General features: G+C 36.6%; 1 protein-coding gene across 3 annotated transcripts in view; it reads right to left on the bottom strand.

Annotated features, from left to right (window-relative positions):
* CEP135 (centrosomal protein 135) overlaps nt 1-22,694 on the bottom strand; it is a 30,855-nt gene extending 8,161 nt beyond the window's left edge. For 2 of the 3 annotated variants that reach the window (XM_084517675.1, XM_084517676.1), the window contains exons 1-21: nt 22,619-22,694; nt 21,448-21,568; nt 20,094-20,258; nt 19,325-19,515; nt 18,666-18,833; nt 18,011-18,152; nt 16,353-16,437; nt 16,068-16,196; nt 14,040-14,255; nt 13,460-13,525; nt 12,311-12,461; nt 11,167-11,360; nt 10,536-10,679; nt 9,832-9,975; nt 9,097-9,174; nt 8,787-8,938; nt 7,018-7,133; nt 6,793-6,947; nt 6,273-6,328; nt 4,985-5,153; nt 1,639-1,749 (exon numbers count right to left, since the gene is read on the bottom strand). In XM_084517675.1, the coding sequence (XP_084373801.1) occupies nt 1,639-1,749; nt 4,985-5,153; nt 6,273-6,328; nt 6,793-6,947; nt 7,018-7,133; nt 8,787-8,938; nt 9,097-9,174; nt 9,832-9,975; nt 10,536-10,679; nt 11,167-11,360; nt 12,311-12,461; nt 13,460-13,525; nt 14,040-14,255; nt 16,068-16,196; nt 16,353-16,437; nt 18,011-18,152; nt 18,666-18,833; nt 19,325-19,515; nt 20,094-20,206 (2,580 nt within the window). In that variant the 5' untranslated portion in view covers nt 20,207-20,258; nt 21,448-21,568; nt 22,619-22,694. Of the gene's footprint in view, nt 1-1,638; nt 1,750-4,984; nt 5,154-6,272; nt 6,329-6,792; nt 6,948-7,017; nt 7,134-8,786; nt 8,939-9,096; nt 9,175-9,831; nt 9,976-10,535; nt 10,680-11,166; nt 11,361-12,310; nt 12,462-13,459; nt 13,526-14,039; nt 14,256-16,067; nt 16,197-16,352; nt 16,438-18,010; nt 18,153-18,665; nt 18,834-19,324; nt 19,516-20,093; nt 20,259-21,447; nt 21,569-22,618 lie in introns of those variants that run through there. The other variant, XM_084517677.1, reaches the window with a different exon arrangement.
* Between the last annotated feature and the right edge of the window lie 155 nt (nt 22,695-22,849).

Below are 22,849 nucleotides of genomic sequence, written 5' to 3'. Positions count from 1 at the left end.
GCAAATCCAAATAAATACAGTGATGGCACTGAGTTTTACTAAATAGGAATATTTAGATTTAGTGGTCGTTAATAAGTTGCAAAGCTCCAAAGAGAGCGGTTCTTTTGGATCTCTGCGTTGTCAGTGGTCACATTAAGGAGACGTACTGATCCTCAGTGGTCTATCCAAGAAATTCCAGCAGTAGTCTATTTTTAGCCCTTTTACTTACTGCACTCTTACTAATATTTACATTACAGCAGTGTCTGAAAGACTGATAACCCATTTGGGCATACACACTGAGCAGTCTATCATAAAAGTACAAAACTGCAGACTTTAGTGCTTGCAAGGTATGCAGTAATAAAAAAAAAAATCCTGCTTGTGAATTTTAGCTTTGCCAACTACAAATGTGTATTATAAGGTGGTGCTTAATTTCTCTTCTTTATTTAGCTCCATTCCTTTCTTCCCCTGTTCATTCAGTGCACTGCAGGATGAGCATATTGCTAATACAAATCAGATTTATCTAGTGAGGAAGGCTACTGCTTGTGAAATTCCTTCATGCAGAACAGAATGAGGGGCATTAGGAAGCAGAAACTCATGATTAAACAGCTGAAGACTGTGCAGAAAAGTAAATCCTTGTCTCCACAGAAAACATTCATATGTAATATTAGACAAATCCCTGAAACCAAACTTTCATAATTCGCCAGCTGCTTCTTGGTACCTGACTTGAATGACTGAATTCCCACTTACCAAAGATCTAGCTACATTTGTAGCTGAAGTGCTTTGGACATATGACATATAATTAAAATCACTCTTAACAACTAAGCTCCAAGTGTTTCAAACTGAAAGTTCAAGGCTAACATATACTACCAACCTTTATTTTTCTCTATGCTTTAGTTTCCACCTGTATGAAGTGTTTGAATTTGCAAAGATTCAGCTAGCACATGAAAGCTAAAGTCAGATAAAAGCTCATTCTTCCCTAACCAAAGTCACATAATAAATTTACTAGTTCATGTTGTCTTGAAATAATCATTTAAAATAAATAGAATCTATAAGATTTAGTTCACACATTTAACACTTTTGAATCCAAGCATCTGGATGAAATACATTTATCAAGAGTGCTGTTTTGTCGGTAAAGCAAAAAGTCTGAAATCTTATTAATCATAGAGAAAATATTCCGATATGCTGTTTTTACAATGTCCTACAGCAGAAGAACAGCTAAAATTTCTCCTTTAAAAAATTGTCAAATATTAAAAACTATAGTTTAAGCTTGTGTGTTGTCTATTACTCATTGTATAGTACCAGATATTTTACTGTTTGTGTTCTCAAAACTCAAACAGTAGAATAATATTCAAACATATGTCTGTCATTCTGCAGTGTTATGGACAACTGAAATTTTATCAACAGAACTGTGATGTGTCAGAATGTAATCAAAGCTTCAGATCTAGTAAGGCATTGTATAAATTGACTAGGAACTTGAAAATACTGCAGATAAAGTATATGAAAACTAAAAGAAAAAGGGGGATAGGAGGTGGGGAGAGAACAGGACACAAACCCCCACATTTTTTGATTTGTTTATAGTATCCTAACAGGAGCATGTTATACTCTAAACTCAATGACATTACCAAAACCACAATGAGTGCCTACACATTTTATCTTTACCTTTAAAGCCATCAGGCTCTCAAATCTAGAAACTTCAGTTATATAATTATGAACCCTAGTTTTCATTTCTTCTTTTTCACGTATTGCATCTTCAAGCTCAGTACTGACAGCCTAAAAAGATTACAGAAAGGCAAAACAGTGCATTAGAGTAAATTAATCACCATATATTACTCTATCAGACAATCAAAGTAATTACATATGCCCTAGATTTTATTCTATTCTACTTTTAAGTAATTTAGTCAAATTCCCTTGGGTTTTGTAGAGTTCAAAAAATATTCCCTATTACCTTAGCGACACGAAAGAGTTCTCCAGGCAAGAATATCACAGAACAAATGTGAAACAATGAACATCATACCAGTTCACAAAATCCACAGATTCCCTGATGACACACCCGACTGATCTTTGGAAAAGTCAATACATGCATATGTGGGGACTGGGATTTTTTTTTTTATTTTTATTTTTTTTTTTTAAGATTCACTATCCCTTATAAATTAAGCTTTGGTGTCCCAAATTACTACAAAAACAAAAACAAAAAAAAAAAAAACAAAAACAAACTTTAAAATAAACATTCTGATGTTAGAAAGTTGAGTTGCAAGATAAGTTAATTAAAGGCATTTGTAAGACCATGTTTAAACATAAAAAATGTTCCATGGAATTTGAGATGTTGGAACTGCTAAATCTGGTCCTCTCTCAGGTTCAGCAATTCCCTTCATCTGTGTCCTCAAGCCAGGAGAGCCAAAAAGGCAAGTATGTTCTATCCCCACTATCAAATGTGGAGGAAATGGAGGACATTTCTTTTCTTTTTTCTTTTCATGGTATGTTAATATTCATTAACAGCAGTCTTCCCACTCTGTTCCTTACTTAGCTTATACTGAATTCAGGTCTTCCACTGGGAAGCTTTAGTCATCATATTAAGATAATATTTAATTTTTAGTCATCATATTTAAGATAATATTTAAGATAATATTTAACACTTCATCATATTAGATACCTGTGAATGACATTTCTAATCTCAATAATGCACCTGTATGTTTATGTATTGTACCATATCTTTTACAAAAATGATTCAGAGTGCTACATCACTTACAGCGTCTTGAACATTTTAGCTTCAGACTCAGCTGAATTGATGGAATGGAAATACATGGATTAACAAACACGTCTCTCATTATTTCTAGGGTTGGCATTTACAATGAATTCAAACAAGCATTTGTGTCTCAGCATCAAAACTGTACAAAGCCTTTGAATCTCATGAAGCTGGCAATAGTTGTATTTGTTTGAATGGGCAGTAAGTAAGTAAGTGAGTGTTGCAACTCTAAGTTGCAACAAAACTCTGGGCTAGCTCTTTAAATCAGTCACATATACTCTAACTAGTTTTTCTGATGTTTAACCCAATAAAACAATGTTACTTACCCTACAAACACTGGGCATTTTTGCTATATAACATCCATGTGCACATTCTATTGCATCTACTGCATCCACTTCATGCACTTGGAACTGGGAGACTTTTGGCCAGCAGTAACCAACTGGTCTACAAAACTCTCTCATTATTCCCCAACACTTTACGTGAGGGATGAACAAGACTGCATGCACTTCAGGTACTCCCAGTCATGGAGCCCAGCCCCAAAGAATTCCAAGTAAGAACAGATGGAGCAATGCTGATTGGAAGCATGCAGATGGACATGAACTATGTATGCTGCCTGTGCTCTTTGAAAGAATTAGCCTTGCACAACAGTGGTGGTTTCTTGTGAAACCTGGGGAACACTTCAGGATGATGGTGCCACAACAGTAACAGTGATGGTGATAATCTCACAGTACAATTAACTGAACCTCTCAGCTACTTCTATGGTAGGGGTTTCTTTTAACCTACAAAAAGCACCAGCTTGAAACAGCCCATTTTTCTACAAAATATTCAACAATAACCTAATTAAGTAGACTAATCTTCAAGATGTTAAGGATGTTATTTCAACTTTGATTCTACAACCGACGTAAGTTTAACTCATGCATTTAGAGCATGCCTTTTCAAGGAAAAGTATTCAGCCAGCCACAACTGAAGGAGATGGTATGCCTCTCCACTGGTAAGGCTGACCACTAGTACACACGAACCAAACACTCTGAGCCACCAGGCAATCAGAAACCACTTCCCACCTATTTTTTGGCCTAAAGCTACTGACTGTCAAGCTGTTAGCAAGTACGTTATGACTCTGAACCAGTGAGAGCTAAGAACAGATGAAATCATGTAAAACTAATACAAATAAGTAAAATAAAACTCTGCAAGCAGTCAAAGTACCTGCACAGAATCACCACAAAAAAAAAAAAAGCTGCAATGCACAGCTGAACTGATACCATCTCAGCAGACACCTACCTTACCAATACAAAGACAACCCAGTAAGAACATTTCTCTAGGCACCTTTGAATTCACCATTTCTAAAAATCCCACACAACCTTGACATAATGGAAAGGGAACCCCTCCTATTCCCATCGACTTTGCATCCTTATCCATTCCTGAAATCAGGAAACAAATTCAGACTATTCAGGACTACCATAACTTAAAATAAGTTTTCTTCAATCCCTCTACCCTGTAGCTTTTAAACTCTGCTGTATTTTCTCCCCCCAAACTGACTTTTCCCAATTTATCACTGGAAGCACAGTTCCTGCAGAACAACACACAGAAATGGAAACTGATCTTACCAGACCTGGAGAATAAACAGCTGACAACACTTTTTTACAGCCACCATTACCAAGGCTCACAGAAAATAAACATTAAAATCTACATTCCAAAACACGTTTATCACAAATGTGGCATAATTTACCCAATACATCCAATGCTTTGTGGAAACCAGATGGATAAAACTAAAGAATCACTATGTACCAAAATGTATTTGGATGTACTAAGAATCTTTTTTTTCCTCTCTCTATTTTTGAGCTAACTAATAACCTGACATTTGCTTCTACAATGTGTTGCTCTCTCAATATCCTCCCTGTTCCACAGATAATAAATACAAATTTTATTTATTCTTTTTACCAATAACTATCAAGTGATATAATATAACCAAGTTAAATTCATTATAGGATAAAACAGGTGTGCCATCAATTTATTTTATTTAAATTTATATTTTAATTTGGGGAGGAGTGACTAAACTGAAAACTCATTTATTTTTCCCCCACTGTACTGAATATAAAAATACCCAGAATAATTGCTTTTACATTTTCTTCCCTGTTAATAGTGTTCTCAGTGTTCAAGAAATGCCAATAATTAATTATATTTAATCAAAACTCATGATGTAGCAGTTTTGATGTGCAAGCAAGCAATAAGTTAACTCTTCAACAGCATGTACTGCCTTCATACCTGGTTTTCTCTGGTCATTGTAGCGAGGTCATCTTGTAATCGTCTGTTTTCTTTCAGAGCCATTTCCTTTACTCTTCCTGTTTCTGCAAGCTCCATGTGGGATGCATCAAGCTGGCGATGTAAGCTAGATATCTCACGGTCTCTGCTGCTCAGCATGTCCTTTAGCTGACTGTCAAGAGAAGGATTTTGAAAAAACTTATTTAAGCTGTCCCTTCTCACACTATACTGCATACTGCTGAAAATTATCAAACGTGGACTTTATATATACATAAAAGGCTGTGGTTTTTTTTTTTTTGCTTGTTTGTTGTTGTTTGTTTTTTACGAGGTACAATTCTTGCTCTCTGAAGGCTGACAAACACAAGCAGAAGCTAAACATAAACATAAGTTAAGGATGTAACATGTTAGTATGTACAAATAATATGGGCTTAGTCTTCACCTTTGAAGATACGATATGAAAAAAGTTACACATTTATTAAGCAAACAGCAATTACAGATACTTGTGTTTACCTGCATCTGTTAGTGATTACAGTGTATTAGCAGTTGCATATTAATACCGTAAAGGAAAAAGACAAACTTCCCTGGATAGCTTAGACTTAAAAGGCATCAAGCAAAACAGTAAGGAAGAGGTTACACAGAAAACTAGAAATATAAATATGAGAATTTCAGCAGATGTTTGCACTATTTTTTTTGCTGCAGATAATTTACGTATCAATGTACCAAATACTCAGTTACACTGGCGCTGAGATGTTGAAATATTGCTGTTTAAGTATTTTCTTTTTAAAAGCTATAGGTTTAAAAGTGATGCTTAAAAAGGAGGCAAGAAGGAAAGATCAGACAAAACCAGCTAAAAACTAAAGATACTTTAATAAGGACTGTACTGGTAGCAAAAACTAGAAGAATTAATTTGCCAATAATTAGAATTCAGCTCGAGTTATACCTGAGTAAATCTAATAATATCTAGTGGCATAATTAGAATACTAAAAAGCCACTTCTTAATTGAGAATTAAGAAATGTTAACAATTTGGGAAAATAAAAATAGACAAACAATCGTTAATTGTTAATTGCTGCGTTAACAGTACCCTAGCAGTCTGCAATTAATTGCATGGGAAGTCTCTTCAAAAGTTATATGCATCTTTCTCTACAACATGTACTCCTTTACTTGACTTAAACAGAATGAAGCCCTTTTCAACAAAGTACATAAAATTGCCATCTACTTTCATTTTAAGATCACTGAAGATATTTATCGGAGAAAAAAATCACTGAATAAACTGATCTAGCCTTTACTCACTCTGTTGATGACTCCAGCTCAGAGAGAGTTAGACGTAAATGAGTAATTGTTTTTTCCTATGAAAATAAAAGCAAAAATTGTACTAGGTATTATTATATTGCAACACTCCAAGATAGCTCAAGTTAAATAATTTTATTCGACTTTTCATCTGCAAGTAATTGCATCTTTGCACATTCAAATTTCCAAGCTTCTTTATTGAGACAGGATTGTCTTGTCAAAAATAGATGGAAGACTGCAAAGGATTCTGCCAACTCAAGCTGGAACCATGTATCTCAATATAAACCTCCAAGTGGAAAATAGGAAGAATACTTTTATATTTTCTTGGAGTGTATAGGGAACACACTAACAATCATAATTAAAGCTTTATTGAGTTGACAAATGACTTTGTATTGCCTAGGTCCAAACACAGAGTTCACGTGATGCCTAGAGCTCTGCCCAAGTTTTGTTATCAAGGCAAAATGTCTCCCTAAATCCTAAAGGCTTTACAAATCCCCAGATGGGAGTGCGAAGTAGCACATACCTTGTTAGCTATGTTGTCATCTAAGCATGCAATTCTTTCTGTTTTTTCATCTACAGTTTCTTGAAGACTGTCCTTTTCTTTGTCCAAAACAGTAATGGTACTTCTAAGCACATTGACTGCCTCATCGTGTGAAGTGCTCTTCTGATTTAACCTATCTATAAATAAAGCAATAAGTACTCTTGATTTTAAAAATAGGAAATAAAAGCAAAAATAACTAGTGATCACCTATTTCCTCCTCTAGCTTTATAATTTCTTCTCGAGCTGACTGCAGTTCATCCTTTTTGAGAGACAATCGGTGCTGTAAGTCTTCAACAGACCTCTGGAGTTGTTCATTTAAGAGCCTGGAAAACCAGTACACAGTTGAAAGAAGTTTGGGAACTAACTCAGGATCTTTAACTTGTGGCTCTTGAGCTGCTTGAAATGCTGGAACAGTTCCAGTGTAACCTCACGATCGGACTGTGTCATACTAACCAATCCTCTCCCTCTTAGACAGGGAGGGAGAAAACTATTAAAGACTGCTGAGACCAATACCACCTGGTTGCTCTGGACTCCTGTGGCATGTCCACCTTAACATCATTTCAAAATGATGCTATGGAATAACCATGATAATCCGAAATACTCATGTCCTCTGATTTTTGTTACTAGAAAAGCTTTTCCTTTTTTCAGTCCAGAATACCATGCATCGGCAGGTGAAGATCACTCTCACTTAATTTAGAATTAAACTTTAGAGGTAAAAAGGAGCCCTAAGCACAGCAATAGCAAAATGCCACCATGCATGAAGTGAAACCAAATGCTAAATGGATTGCAGCCCTGTTCCTCATCTCCCACATTTTTAAGCACTGATGCTTCTGCTGCTTTTTTCTAAAACTGAAAAGAATCTAACAAGATACTCCATGATGTCACAGTTTTACAAACAAATACACTAATGATTTTACCAACAAGTAGCCTTTGGAGTGTTGGATGAACTGAGCCTTGCTTCTGAGCTTCAGCTCTTCAGTTATCTACCCCTGCCACTGTACTGTGTAACAGTACAGAAATATAGTACAGAAGAATAGTACCATTTTGCAATAAATATGTATTTTTGGGGTGTGGAATGGGATGTGGGGTGGGACATGACATCTCGTTTACAGCTCTGTTTTGTAGTGCATCTTGTACCCAAGGCTCTCATTTCTACCTATATCAAATGCCTGAATTTCCAAATCTCCACCCAGATTTATTCAGTTATCCATTTCCACATTTTCTAAGGCCTCTTTTTGTCCCACCACATTTACCTGATGGGAGCTCTAAAACAACTTTAAGGGTCAGCATTGAGTCTGCAAGTTTAAATAGGCCTTAAAAATACATGGGTATACTTAATCCTACACTTCAATTGGGTCAAATCCCTGCAGACTGGGCCTACGGATCTTAAGATGCCAACTTGCAGAACTGTAGTATATTTGTAATAGTGCTAGCATATGACAGAGGCTGACAAAAGAAAACAGCTCAAACGAGATGTCATTACAGACTGGCTCTCCATGAACCACTCAACTGTCAAGTATCAATAATGCTTGGCATAAAATCTGCAGTATTATTGACACCTCTGTAAAACGAGCACAATTTGATCCCACTGCTGCAGTTTGAAGGCATCTGTCTTCATTTTAGCAAACAGTATTTGAAAGTCCTTTTAGAAATTTTCTGTTCTGCTACATTCATAAGCAGATATACGGTTGTTGGAGGAAACAGTTCAAGGAGAAATTTTTCATTCACTGCTAGCCACAAAAAGCAGCAATGTATCTGGTCATCAAATATGTCCAGAAGGAGTTCACTGTGAAAGCTACCACAGCACTTTCCTTACTCCAATTTACATTTCCTTAAGACAAAAACAGTACCAAGGTGTATATATATAAAAGTATTTTATAGTCTTTCCCAACAACTCATCTCTGCTATATGTTCATAGAAGAAACAAAATAATGTTACCATCTGTGAAAGAAAATTACATTTTGCATTAGACTTACTGAAGTGAGCAAAGCTCAGCTTTAAATTGAGAAGAATCATCAGACGTCTGGGCAAGTTTATTGGACTTCAATTTCAATTCATTTTCCAAAGAGTTTATTCTTTCTTTCAGGATAGAGATTGTACTCTTTAGTTCACACCTTTCCAATTCAAACTACAATTAAAAAAAGGCATGTTATTATTTAAGGAAACTATCACAACTTGGTTTTTAAATAAAACTAAATTGAACAGAGCTAGCAAAATTAATTGCTTGAAATGTCTATCCTATTCTAGAATAAAGGCTTGCTTGGTTAAAAAAAAAAATGTACTTACTTCATGAATATTATTTTCCAGTTCTGAAATATCATGCTGCATCTTTGATTTTTCAAGGTTAGCTGTTTCTTGCTGAATCTGAGGTAGAAACATGGGACTACATGTAATAAGATACATTATGTTTAAATGTAAAAATCTATAAGAAAACACTACTCTACTTCTGAGATGCATAGCCTAATGCAAAGTTCTCTATAAAACCAGAGAGCAATAGCTGAAAATACACCACTCCAGTTCAATATACATATAAACAATAATAATAATTAAAAAAAAAAGAATCAGAGTTCTGTTAAAGGAAGCATATCTTTATATTTGGTACCAATTGAATTAATACTTGTGAGCTTCTGCAGAAAGATTACAGAGCTACAGGGCAACAGAAAGGGTCACAAGCACATGTAGCTTAGCACTCGAAGAACATCTTCAAAGTAGTACATACACGTAAACATATTCTGTGGTTGGGGCTTCATATCTACACTCTACGCATAAGGAGATGCCATGTTTGCTTGCAGACAGACACTTCAAGCACGTTCCTCTACCCCATCCCCACTTAGCAACTGAGTTTGCAATGATAACTCAGACAACTAACTCACCCAGCTCTCTCAAGTGATTTTGAAATTAGACAAGTTGAAAAGTTACTGAAAAGTGGAACTGACAGCCAGACACAAACACAGCAAAATTTCTAAGTCTTTCCCATATACCACCTTACTACAAGCAATTTAGCTAAAAAAAACAACTTACCTTTATTTTTTCTTTTAGGCTTTCCTTTTCTGCCATTAGTCTTCTAAAGTCAGTCATTGCAACGGCTCTTTCTTCTTCCACATGACTTTGAGAAACTAAATTATGTTTTGCTTCTCTTCTCAGCCTGTTTAATTCACTCTGAGACTTTAAAAAGTTATCGTTAGAGTACGTGGATTGCAATTAATACAGTGTAAATGCTGACAGAAAGTTTCAACACTGTTATTACAATAGAAGTACTATTATAGTTCAATTTTTCCCTAGATAACCAAAATCTATTTTGAGTCACACAGTGTCATGACAACTTATGCTGCCAACATACTTGGCATCCCTCTGTTGTTCCAAGTATAAACTAACTTCACTTGTTTTCTCATCATTTAAGCACTACTACTACTACTATTTTTTTCCAGCCTGTATGCTTTCTCATGCATTCTTTTGATTTTTTCTCATTTCTCATTTTTTTCCTCATTTCCAAATGCCAGTAGAAAGTTAGAATGGCTCTTAAGTTAATAATGAACATTGGAACGCATGGTTTTATTAACAATTTTAAAAAGTAGGTACATATTTTATTGTTCTTTGTTATTTTCCAGTAGGTCTAGACTCCTCAAGTTCTATTATAGAGTGGATTTTTTTCTTTTTAAACAAGCAGTAGTAAGATAAGTGCTAATCAGTTATTTCAATGCCAATGATAAAGAATCTCTTCTTACCTGTTCATAAAGAATACTTAATCTGTCCCTTTCTGCAGTCAATAATTTGACATTGGATTGAATTTCTATCATATGTTTTTCAAATCTGTCTAACATGGACTGTAGCTCATCTCTTTCCCTGGTGACCAATCTAAGATCTTCACTCTGCAAAGTGATTAGTAAAATTTAGGTTCAAATATACCAATTAAAATATCTGGATAATTAAGTAATGCAAATAAGAAAGTACCTCATACAACTAATAATACACGAAAAGTATAAGTCTAATACATTTTAATTCCTAGCAATGCCAGACTTCTTGTATAACCTAACAATGAGAACTAACTGTTAAAAACAAAAAGCAAACCAGCTATCAGTAAGATTTCAAACTTTTTTCATTTCTTTATCATCTATTTATTTCAAACAAACCGATCAATAATGAATCAATGTTACTGTAAAATGTGAATAGGGAAATAAAAACATGTTCATTGAAGTTACTCTTGGTTAATTTTTTATGCTAAGAATGTATAATCAGTAAAAAACAAAAAAATGCTACACATTTACTGCTACTGAAAATACATTCAAAAGCTCCCTTAATAAATCGACAATGTATCTGTGTTATTTTTCCAGCCTGTGTTGACAATAAAAAGATTACCTTCTCTGGAGTCCTACGGCTTGGGCTAGGCCTTCGTTTTATCATTTTCTGAAGGTATTCTAATTCTCGCTTATAATAATCTCTGTCATCTTCTAAAGTTTTTACAAACGCATCCAGACGAGAAGGAGATTTGTCTCCCAAGGCTATCCCATATTCTAATCTCATTCTTTCTATTTCTAGGACAAGTTCGCGTTCTGCAGAAACAGAAATAAAAACAACTGTATAGGAACCATAAGAATTTCACCAGAAACATTTGCATTTGGAAGGGAGTAAACCCAGCAGCTGCCTAAGCACAAGATCTGCTGAAAAGTCCTGGCTCACTGCTGTCTACATACAGGTCAGTAGTTTGCTTTGCAACCAATTGAGATCTAACGGTACAGTGGGGCTGTGTCTGTAGATGCAGACTGAGGGATGTGATTATTCCCTTTTACTTAGGGTTCATTAGATCACATTTACGATATTGTATCCAGTTTTGTATCCCTAGTACAAGAAAGATGTTGAGTGAGTCCAAGCTAGTCCTAGGAGCAGAATACTTGCCCTGTTAACGAATAGCTGAAGGAACTGGGCTTGTTCTGACTAGAAAAGAGACAGCTCATGGGGGACCTATAAGAGCAGCATGAGACGTGTTTATAGATAAGATGGAGCCATTTTCTTCACTGATGTGCATAGTGGGTAAATGAGAAACAATGGTGATAAATTGCTGCAGGAAATAGAAGGAAAACATTTTTACTCTGAGCATAATAAATATTGTAATGGGTTGCCTAGAGAGACTGAGATATCTACATCCTTGGAGGTTTTTAAATTAAAACTGGAAAAAGCTCTTGAACGCAGTCTGAAGTCATTCACTCAAAGAGTGAATAAAAACAGTTTGGGATGAAATAAATTATTTCGTAAGAAACTGCCATATTATTGTTATTAGGATGTCAAGTGGGATCACAATTCAGTTGTGTAAGTTCAACTTTTGGTTCTCAAAAACAGAATGAAAACACGCTTTTGTGACCAAATATTTCACTTAACTTACAATTCAAGAATTTCAGTCTTCTTTTCCGTTGATATATTAGTATTATTAGTCACTCAGTATTATTAACTGCAAGATTTTTTATTTCAAAATTTAAAGGAATATAATTTACATTTGACCATTTACCTTTTATTTCAAAGTTTTCAGTTTTTTCCATCAGTCTTTGTTTCTCTTGTTCAAGCTGATTTAACAGTACTTCCAGATTTTCTTTGTCATCTGTTTTTCCAAAGAGTTCTTCACTCAGCCTCTCGTTCTGTCTACGACACGAGCACAAGTCCTGCAGTAACAAGTATTATTAAAAATAAATAAATAGAAGTGCCAATTGATACATTTGGAAAAAGCTATTTAACATTTTGTTAAGCTTCTGGTATTCAACACTGTGTACTTCTATTTAGCTCACATGTTTTATGCTGTAATATTTGTTAATTTGGCAATCATTCTTTATACTACTGTATGTTAAATCAATGTGAGCCTTACTTCCTACAGTTTGCAAACAGGAATGAAACAAGGAAGATTCACTCTTGCTTAATTCAGCTCGTATTTCAAGAAATAAATTAGGAGCACAGTGAAATGTAAACATGGAAAAAAAGCAGCAACTACAGAAACAAAAACTTTTAAATGGCATTTAGAAACACTGCTGGTGTTAAAACAGATCACAACACTGTATCTCAGTCAACTCAATCTTGCAGCTTAGCAAATGCTGCTTGGTATATATTTCCTACAATTTTGTGCTCAGAGAATATTTTCATATTTTCAAGTTCATTAGAAATACTAAAACAACACACAATATGCAACTAATACACAACCTGCTATATGCTGATAAGAGTTTGGTAATGCTGTTATTTTTCATCTGGGCTACTGAACTTTGTTTCTATGTATGCAAGTTGTGCATAATTCTTCACATGCTGGTGAAGAGCCAAAGTAGTTCCTCCATTAAGAAAATCCTCTGGGATGTCATTGTTAGTTTGTGGTAAAAATGGTTATGTCAAGGAAGATACAACTGTGGATATCAGAAATATTACTAGCAAAAGGTATAATAAGGTCACAGTGAAGCATAGTGTCTATAGAGCTTTCTTTAAGCTTATTTTTGAAACAATGTGATGTAGCTTCTTTAGCTCTTACATTTTTTACATTAGTTTAAGAGAATTTGAGGATACTATGAAAGTTTTCCTTAAACAAGGCATTGGTGAATTTTATAACGTATGAAAGAAACATGGATTACAGAATGATAAAAACACTACAAAGAATGCTTGAATAGAAAATATTTTTACTTACTGATTTAAGCCTTGCTATTGTTTCTTCAAGATCCTGTATTTCACCATCTTTTCTTTCAATTTCTTTCTACAAACCAAAATTAATTTTTACGTTAAAAGTTGCATATCCAAAATAACAATTCCTTTGTTATAAAAAATAAGCAAATGGATCTTTTTAAGAAATAAAGTATTATTATCTCCTTGTAATCTGCCAAAATTTATGTTCACATATCCACTAAAGCTCCTATAAATGGAAATTACATAAAACTTGCAGCATACACACTCATTTTGAGCACAACTAATAAATGAATTGTTGCATGACTCTTCTTAGAAGAACAGAACACCCTCCAAACACAGGCATCACTCTTGCATATGTCTGTTACTTATCAATAGTTTAAGGTATCTCAGAATTTTGTTTCATACTGAACTAACAGAAGAAGGAAGACAGACTGCCTCTTAACTGAACTAATCTCACCCAATACAGTAACGAGAAAAAATTGCTGTGATTAATCTTCCTTTAGCCAATAGGTAACTCATTGCAATTAAAAAAAGGTAACCTGAGAGCTAAGCAGATCCTACTCTTGTAAAACATCATTGATTACCTTTGCTTCTCCTATTTCTTTATCTGCAGTCTCAAGTACAATTTCCTTGTGTCTTTCCAACTGCTGTGCCAAATGGTCTATTTCATTCAGTTCTTGACACAGTTCTTCATTTTTATTGCTTAAGTGCACAACCTCACTAGTCACATTTTGTTTAGTGTCCAAGAGGTCTTGGATTCGATTTTCAAGTTCTTTGTTTGTTTGCTGAAGATATTCAACCTAAAAGATATTTTTCATTAAAATGTTAATGTGTTGTTAAAAATAGACGGCAAAAGCTCCTCCCAGTCCTCTGAAATACAGTATTTCTATATCCATGGTATAAAAAGGATATCCTGTTAAAAATGACTAGATTTTCTATTCTTATAAATTAATAAATATCAACATGAAAACAATATGATTTTACAGGTGTGCAAGGCGAAGGAATTCATTACTATGCTGTTCTCTACATAGGTTCCAAACCCTGAATTTTATTCTAAAAACAAAGCACTAAAAAGCAGAGATCCGTATAGAAACCTGTCTTGTGCATCAGTCTGGTAGATACAGGGCACTTAATGTTTCCCTTAATTTCACAAGATGTGAAGACAGTTTCTGCTGTCCAGCTTTCCAGTATATTTGCCAGGCTTAAATTCGCTGTCACTCCTTCACAAAAATGAAGCTTTACAGATCAGATTCCCCAAATCTAGCTTGCCTCCAACACAGGTCTGCACCTTAAACACATTTCCAGAAATCCTGCTCTAGAGACATTGTTTCTCCCAGTATACCTTTCCCTGCAAGTACAGGGAAGAGAGGCAGAGGCATAGAGAAGGAAAAAAAAAAAAACAACAAACACATATAAACACTAAATTACACTATGTGGGGAAATGGGAGCCTGAAGTACCTTGAAAAACATAACAGAAGTGCTGCGCTTCCATCTCCACACAACTTTCCTCAAAACTCCAGAAAGTTTCTCCCGAAAGAAAGTGTTGCTGTAGGCCCAGAAGACAGCCTGAGCCTTCCCATAGCCATAAATGCTACTATGCAGAGATATCCATCTGTTTGTACTCAGAGAATAAAAGTGGTCTGTTGGCACTGAGCCTGAACAAACAGCCTCAATGGCCCAAAATCAGCTCTGTGAAGCTCTGAAAACACTGCATATACACCTGGGCTCACTCTTGGTACAATCAATATGTCATCAGCACAACTCACTAATTCAGTATCACTTTCCTGCTTTGGCAGGGGGTTGGACCTAATGATCTCTTGAGGTCCCTTCCAACCCCTACAGTTCTGTGATTCTGTGAATACAGCAGTACTGCTTCCAAGTCATTGCTCTTACCATATTTTTGCAGCACTGCTAATAAGCTCTGCAGCCTGGCTCTGCGTGCCACTGTACATCACATACAAACAGTATACAAATGGTATACGGATGGTATAAATCCAGAGATGGACTATACTTGATCTATATTCCTGCCTGCCTTGTATTTGTTTTGGAAATTCTCATTTTGAGACCAATATCAAATGCATGCCAATACACACATTAAACACAAACATCTTTATTTTAAGCTTATCCTTTCCTTGCAAGTCTATGTTGGAGTAAAGGTGAGGACCATTTGAATTAAAGATGATTCCTTGCTACTCAATGAGATTATTTGCAGGAATACTCCTCTTCATAAGTAAGTATTACCAATCTTAGTTCCTAAAAACATAAATGGCACATGCAAAATATGTTTCTGAAAAAAATAAGAACTTTTAAACTTTGCCAAAACAGTGTAATAAACAAACGTCCTGAATACTCTCAGATTAACATTACTATATGCAGATGTGAGTTCATAGAATTATTTACAAAAAAACACAGGCTTTTAAAACAAGAAATGAAATTTATTTAGAGAAGGAAGACTACCACCTGAAAAGTAACACAAGCTAAATTGGTTGATTTTATACCTAAGAGTGATTTTTTAAAAAAAATGACCTAAAAGTTGTTGGGCTTTGTTGTTTTCTTTTAGACTGCTTGTATTTTGTGAAGTTTTGACTAATCAACAGTAATTAATATATTACCTGCAAATTTAAATGGGCAATAAGCTTCTCATTACTTTTACTTCTCGATTCCAGAGATATAACCTCATGAGAACGACCACCATCCAATGCTAGCATTAGGCGTTCTATTTCTTTGTCTCTAAGCTCAACCTTCAAGGAAAAAAGAATAGCTCAATTTATGCAAGTTATAACAGTTGTATTTCACAACCCCTACAATGCTTTAACAATGAGGTTAAAATAAAATCAATGTCATTTAAAGGGCTACCACAGCCAAATAATTATTAAAAAACACAACTGTAAACATACCTGCTTACTGTAGTTTTTCATTCCACTTTCAGATATCTCCAGTTTTTCCTGTAGCTCTGTTACTTCTAACTGAAGTTCATGAATTCTGAAATGTAGCAATATACTGTTTGTGTGGATTCACGGAAGAATCATACACACACACAAATTCAATACTAGTATTTTCTCTTTGCTCCTGAATGGAAAAATTTCACTAAAAGAAAACAAAACAAAAAAATAGGAGGAAATTCTTCACTCAAAGGGTGGTGAGGCGCTAGAACAGGTTGCCCAGAGGCTGTGGATGCCCCATGCCTGGAGGTGTTCAAGGTGAGGTTGGATGAGGCCCTGGGCAACCTGGTCTGGTGGGTGGCATCCCTGCCCATGGCAGGGGCTTGGAACTGGATAGTCTTTAAGGTCCCTTCCAACCCGATCCATTCTATGGTTCTATGAAAACAGTTTTGTTGATTTAAAATGTTAATTCTGAAGCTGTTGTTTGAGACGCTGTGGCAGGTTGAACTTGCTTGGCTGTCAGACCCCCAACCAGTTCTTCTGTCACTCCCTCTCCTGAACAGGATAGGGGGAGAAAATAAGATGACAATAAAAGGTCATGGGTTGAAATAAAAGGTCATGGGTTGAAATAAAGGCAGGCCCATTGCTCATCAATTATTGCAAAACAGACTCACCTTGGGGAAGATTAAATTAATTTACTATGAATCAAAATAGAGTAGGATGATGAAAAACAAAGACAAACCAAAAGCACTTCCTCCTACCACCACTTCTTCCTAGGCTCAATTTCACTCCTTCATTCCTGACTATTCTACTTCCTCCCATACTCAGGCAGTTTAAAAATGGGGGATGCGGTCAGTTCACAACACTTAGTCTCTGAAGCTCCTTCCTCATCACACTTTTCTGCTGCTCTGGCATGATGACCCTTCTATGGGACACCACTTTTCAAAACCTGCTCCAGCGTGGGTTCCTCTTCATGAACCACAAGTCCTGCCAGGAGTCTGCTCTTGTGTGGGCTCTCCCTCCACAGGCTGCAGCTTTCTTCAGGGCATATCCACCTGCTCTGGTGTTGTGTCCTCCATGGGCTAACACCATGAATATCTGCTCCAGTGGGCAACAGGAGGACAGCCTGCTCCACCGTGGTCTTCTCCATGGACTTTAGAGGAATCTCTGCTTTCCCCTCCTTATTCACTGACCTTGGTGTCAGGATAGTTTCTCACATTCTTCTCACTACTCTCTCTAACAGCCACTGTGATTTTTTTTAACCTGTTCTTGAATATATTCTCACAGAAACACCATTAAGTTGGCTGGTGGGCTCAGCTTTGGCCAGAAGTGGGTCCATTTTGCAGCCAGTTTGCTCCTATACAAAACATTACATCTGGCTTTTTTCCAAGATCCCTCATTTAAAATTCAGTATAAGAGTAGAACTAGCATAGAAATTTAAGAGAAAGCCTTTATGGAAATAAGTAGTTTATTAAATATCCTTGCAAATTCACCACAGGCAGCACAGTCAATCACTAAGCAAAAATCCTGGTCAAGAACTATAGTGTTACTAAAATATCTTGAAATACCATTTTTTTCCCCAGACAGAATTTTAAATGCAGAAAGGGATGCAGAAATCACAGCAGCACGTATTTCATGTTTATGCTTCAAGACTGAAAAATTCTTTAGCTCACCGATTATCTGCCACCTGAAGAAGGTCTGCGATGTAAGGATCCTCTGGCTGAGGAACCGGGTAGGCACTAACGCCCGATGGGGGGACGGGTTGGTCTATCTGCATGCGCTGACGCCTGAATGGAATGTTTCTTTTTCTGCCACCTTAAAAAGCCCAAACCCAGAAGCCTATTACTTGAAGTTCACAAGGGAGTCTTCTCCTTTTATACTAAATGAAATGTCATATATATTCCACTGCTTCTGAACTGGCACAATGCAAAACTGTAACCTTTATTGTAATAAGCTGATGAAATTTGTACATTGGAGACAACACAACTCTTGCAGGTTAGTATCAGTTTTGCCAAAATTCAGTTTTGAAATAAGGAAACATGCAAAGTCTGCTATAGGTAATCTTCCCCAGTGTGTAAGTCCCTGAATTCTCTACAGCTCAAACTTCTTGAATCTGTTGCTGATTTACCTTTCCTCCAGACTAGACAATAACTAAAAGCATTAAGGACCTTTTACAAGAATTATACAAAGAAAGACTTTGACTCTAAAAAAAAAAAAAAAAAAAAGAAACAGCAACACAGAGAAAAGCAAGAAGACAGAGAACAGGAAAAGTAAGGAAAGAAAGACAGGAACAGGTTTATTGACAAAAGAGGGAATATTTACACTCACCAGGTGTTTGCACCACTGCTTGCAGATTCTTTTCCTGAAGCTGCTGAATTTTTTCAGTCTTGGACTTGTTCTCTTTTTCCAGACTTCTAATTTTATGCACATACTGGTTATTCAGAAATCTTAAGTCAGCTGCTTCGTGTTCAACCCTCCTTAAGTTGGCTTTCAAGTCTTTAAAGGAGGGAAAGAGCAATTTTATGTTTTTTGTTCATTATTATTTTTCCTAGTAGCACCAAAATAGGTATTAAAACTAAGCTTATATTCTTTTTCTATAACATGAAGTTTCCAAATACTCACTCACATGTTTATGTATATATATAAACACAAATATGTTTAAGCATACAAAACCCCTTTGTAGAATAAAAGCAAATTTAACAACAGTATTTACTTACTTTAAATTAAGAAGTAGCATTTCAAAGTAGGAAAGCATATATTCAAACGTTCTAACAGTTTCATGTTTGATTAAAACAAGGATTTGCTGGACCCCAGAAGCTTTTTAATTACAAAAGAAATACCTGCATAAGAGCCTTAATTCATTAAAAGCACTAGCGTCAATGACCACTCACAAGCATAAGAACAGATATGTGAATCTGCAGATTTGTCCACAATTTTATTTTGACACTGATGGATTAGAAAAAGTATCTTTTTATTATTATTATTACCTTTAACGTGACGATCAGATTGCTCTTTCAGTTTTAGTATTTCCAAATGTAGTTCATTATTTTCCCTGGTAAGTTTAGCATTCTCTGTCTTATAAGGTTCTAAAATAGCATCATAATTGCTGAACTCTTTTTCGATTTTTCCAGCAGATAATTTTGCACTGCGCAGGCTCTCTGTTGTATGAACAAGATCACTAGAATCAAGGAGCATCGGACATGTTAGGAGTGTTTTCAGCCTTTAAACCGCAGATTCAAATATTCATTAGGAGCTTAGAAACAAAACCTGTTGCCCAAGACCACTGTAAAGCACTGGTCTTAGGCAACACGGTTCTTAAGTGTAGAACAAATGGGTTCCAAGAAAGGCAAAGAAAACATTCATGTAAGAAAAACTGGAAGATCATCCACTAGGAAAGAATAGGACAAATATAAAAAATAAAGCTATGGAGAAAGCATATCAGGAGTTTACATCTGATAATTCAATAAACTCTCTGTATATCGTAGCACTTCTACCACAGAAGAAAGCAATAGTCAAGAATAAAAATGATCAGAAGGTTACTAGTATTTTTATACTGTTGAGATAACTACAGAGATTATCAGTAAGTAGCTACAAAAATTTCTGTGAACATCAAATTCAGGGATTGAGTCTACACCTATCTGCTAGACACTAGAATGAGACAGTCTTTAGATAGAACATTTTCCCTCATGTCAAAAATTAAACAATGCCTCCTATATGATTATGACTTTTTTCTTTTTATAGTCTCCTTTTGAATACCTAAAAAGCTTTTCCACCAAAGGTAAGCTCTCCAGTCCCAGTGGCTGTCGATAGCCCAGCTGATCTAGACGTTTCCTGAGATTAACGAACTTCCTCTCTGCTGCTGTAGTCATTGTGAACACACCTCCAAAGTGGCTTTTCTAACACCCAGGAAAAACAGACCACCTGTAAAACATCGTCTGTTACAATATTTCTTCTTTAAAGCAGGAATAATGCAGAAAAAATAATGGAAAAGTAATTTATTGCATAGGAAATACAGCATATAAGCATGTTCTGAAAATTTAGGTAAACCAAAACAGAATCACTGGGCATCTAAAACACTATATTGATAACACTAATATTGATATCTTTCTTTTAAAATTAATATTTGCCATGGCAACTAGTTATCTCTTTTTGAGCATTTCCTAATATCTTAAGAGTCCAAACATGGACTTTCCTTTCCGGAACTGAACTCAGAAAAGATCTTTCCATGGGAAGACTAAGAAGTAGATTCTGATTTTTTGAATCATCATGGCATCTTTTACAATCCAAATTGACACATTACCCCCCCAAAAAAACATATACTACAATTCACAGATCAGAAAGTTGGTTGGTTTTGTTTTTTTGACTGATTAGTTTTTTGTTCATTTGTTTATTATTAATATGATCTAAGAGGGGTCTAGATCAACACTATGGAATCTGAATCCAGAGGAATTTTTTGCCATAGGCATTTGAAGAAGGAAGTAGTTTTACATTGTTAAATACATCTGAATTCAGAGACACTGTAAGAAATGGAAGACAAAAATTGATGCTTCTTAGATGCATGAAAACATCTCCTCAATAGTTAGAAATATTAACTATGTCCATGAAACATCTCCTCTTATGTTTCTTCAGAAGGTTCCTTATTAGCTTATTCTTCACACAGGTGAACACCTGAGCAGCCAAACTGCCAATCAGAGAAAGCATTATTTGCATTTCGTATAAAGGGGAAAGAAAATTGACTTATTTAAAACATGCTGTTCCGCAATTCCCCATTTAAAAATAATATATTAAACAGCTATAAGTGGGTATTTGAAAAGAAAAGTATTAATGAATAATAAAATGAGAAAACATGCAATTTACTCTCATGTGTGAGGCAAAAAAGCAAAATCTCATCATTTCGTAAGAGATTAAGTAGGTGTAGGAGCAGAACAAAATTTGCCAGGTATACTCAACGAGTGAGAGAAAAATCACCACTCTTAGGAGCATCTGTTCCAGGTGCTACTAAACCGAAGTGCTTCATTCAGGACCTTGAAATGTAAAGGAGGCAAGAGCAGGGAAAACACCACCTCACTACACATTGTACTGGGATGGTTAGAGGAGGCAGCACACTTACTTCCACTAAGTGGTAACTATCAGTGGGAAGTCATTCTTGTAAACGCTCTTCGTTCTCCTTTGGCAGCCAAAGATTAAACTGAAAGTGATGATCCTGGTTTTCTGCAACAATGTTGAGCATTCTGTGTAGAATTCAGGAAAGCAGGGACTGTTAGCGTATCTAGATCTAGTCTCACAAATCCATCTTTCTTACTAGAGAAGCAAGCTGATAACTCCTGAGCACATCTTTTCCTTTAGAAGAACCTTATCGGTTGAAAAAATTAATCCAAGTGGTTGGGAAAAAGAAAGCGTTTTTCCATTAATCACATTAGGAGAGCTTTACAGAAGAAACACAGGAAAGATAAGGCTTGGTAGCAGAAGACATAATATGGTCATGGAGCCACACAGAAGACAGACAAGACTACACAGCTGGCAATGTGACACTAAGAAATTAGCATGGTAAGTTCATATGCTATGAAATTAAATTCTTTATTGGGTCAGCAACACTAACATCAAGAATTATGAACTGGAGTTTCCAGTCTCAGTTCTGGAAAATACCAAAACTCATGAAGACTCTAATGACATTTCTGTTGTGAAAGATGTTCGTGAAGAAATTTGTTCATGTCACGTAACTATTGCTCACAGAGCTCATTCTACTACAAAGAGCTAGTTATGGTTATACCCAAGTGAAAAAGGTGCCATAGGGACCAAGCATAGAATCATTAAGGCTGTAAAAGACCTCACCTGGTCCAACCATCCCCCTACCACCAATGTCACCACCAAACCATGTCCCCAAGCACCACATCCAACCTTTCCTTGAACACCCCCAGGGACGGTGACTCCACCACCTCCCTGGGCAACCCATCCCAATGCCTGACTGCCCTTTTTGAGCAGAAATGTCTCCTCGTTTCCAACCTGAACCTCCCGGGGCACAACTTGAGGCCATTCCCTCTGGTCCTGTCACTGGTTACCTGTGAGCAGAGGCCGACCCCCAGCTCCCCACACCTTCCTCTCAGGCAGCTGCAGAGAGCAGTGAGGCCTCCCCTGAGCCTCCTCTCCTCCAGCCCAACCACCCCCAGCCTCTCCTCCCAGGACTCGTGCTCCAGGCCCTCCAAGAGCCCCGCAGCCCTTCTCTGGACACACTCCAGGGCCCGGATTCCCCGTTCAGGACCTCCCAGCCGCCCGCCCCGTACCGTTAGGGCCAGGCCGTGCCGGGGCAGCTCCCGGTTTGAAAATGGCGCGCGGAGCACCCGCCGCTTCCGCCCCGTTACCATGGCAACGCGGCACGCGCCGCCGGCCCCGCCAACCGCCGCCCGCCCCGCCCCTTCTCGCGAGAGCAGCAGATCTCGGGCTGTGCGGGGACGGGGCTCCGCCCTCAGGGGCCGGCTCGCCCTGCCCCTGCTACCTCAGCACCCGCAGCAGTA

This window comes from Aythya ferina, assembly GCF_964211825.1.
Source record: "Aythya ferina genome assembly, chromosome: 4".
NCBI lineage: Eukaryota > Metazoa > Chordata > Aves > Anseriformes > Anatidae > Aythya > Aythya ferina.
This window is presented reverse-complemented; position numbering and strand designations above follow the sequence as displayed.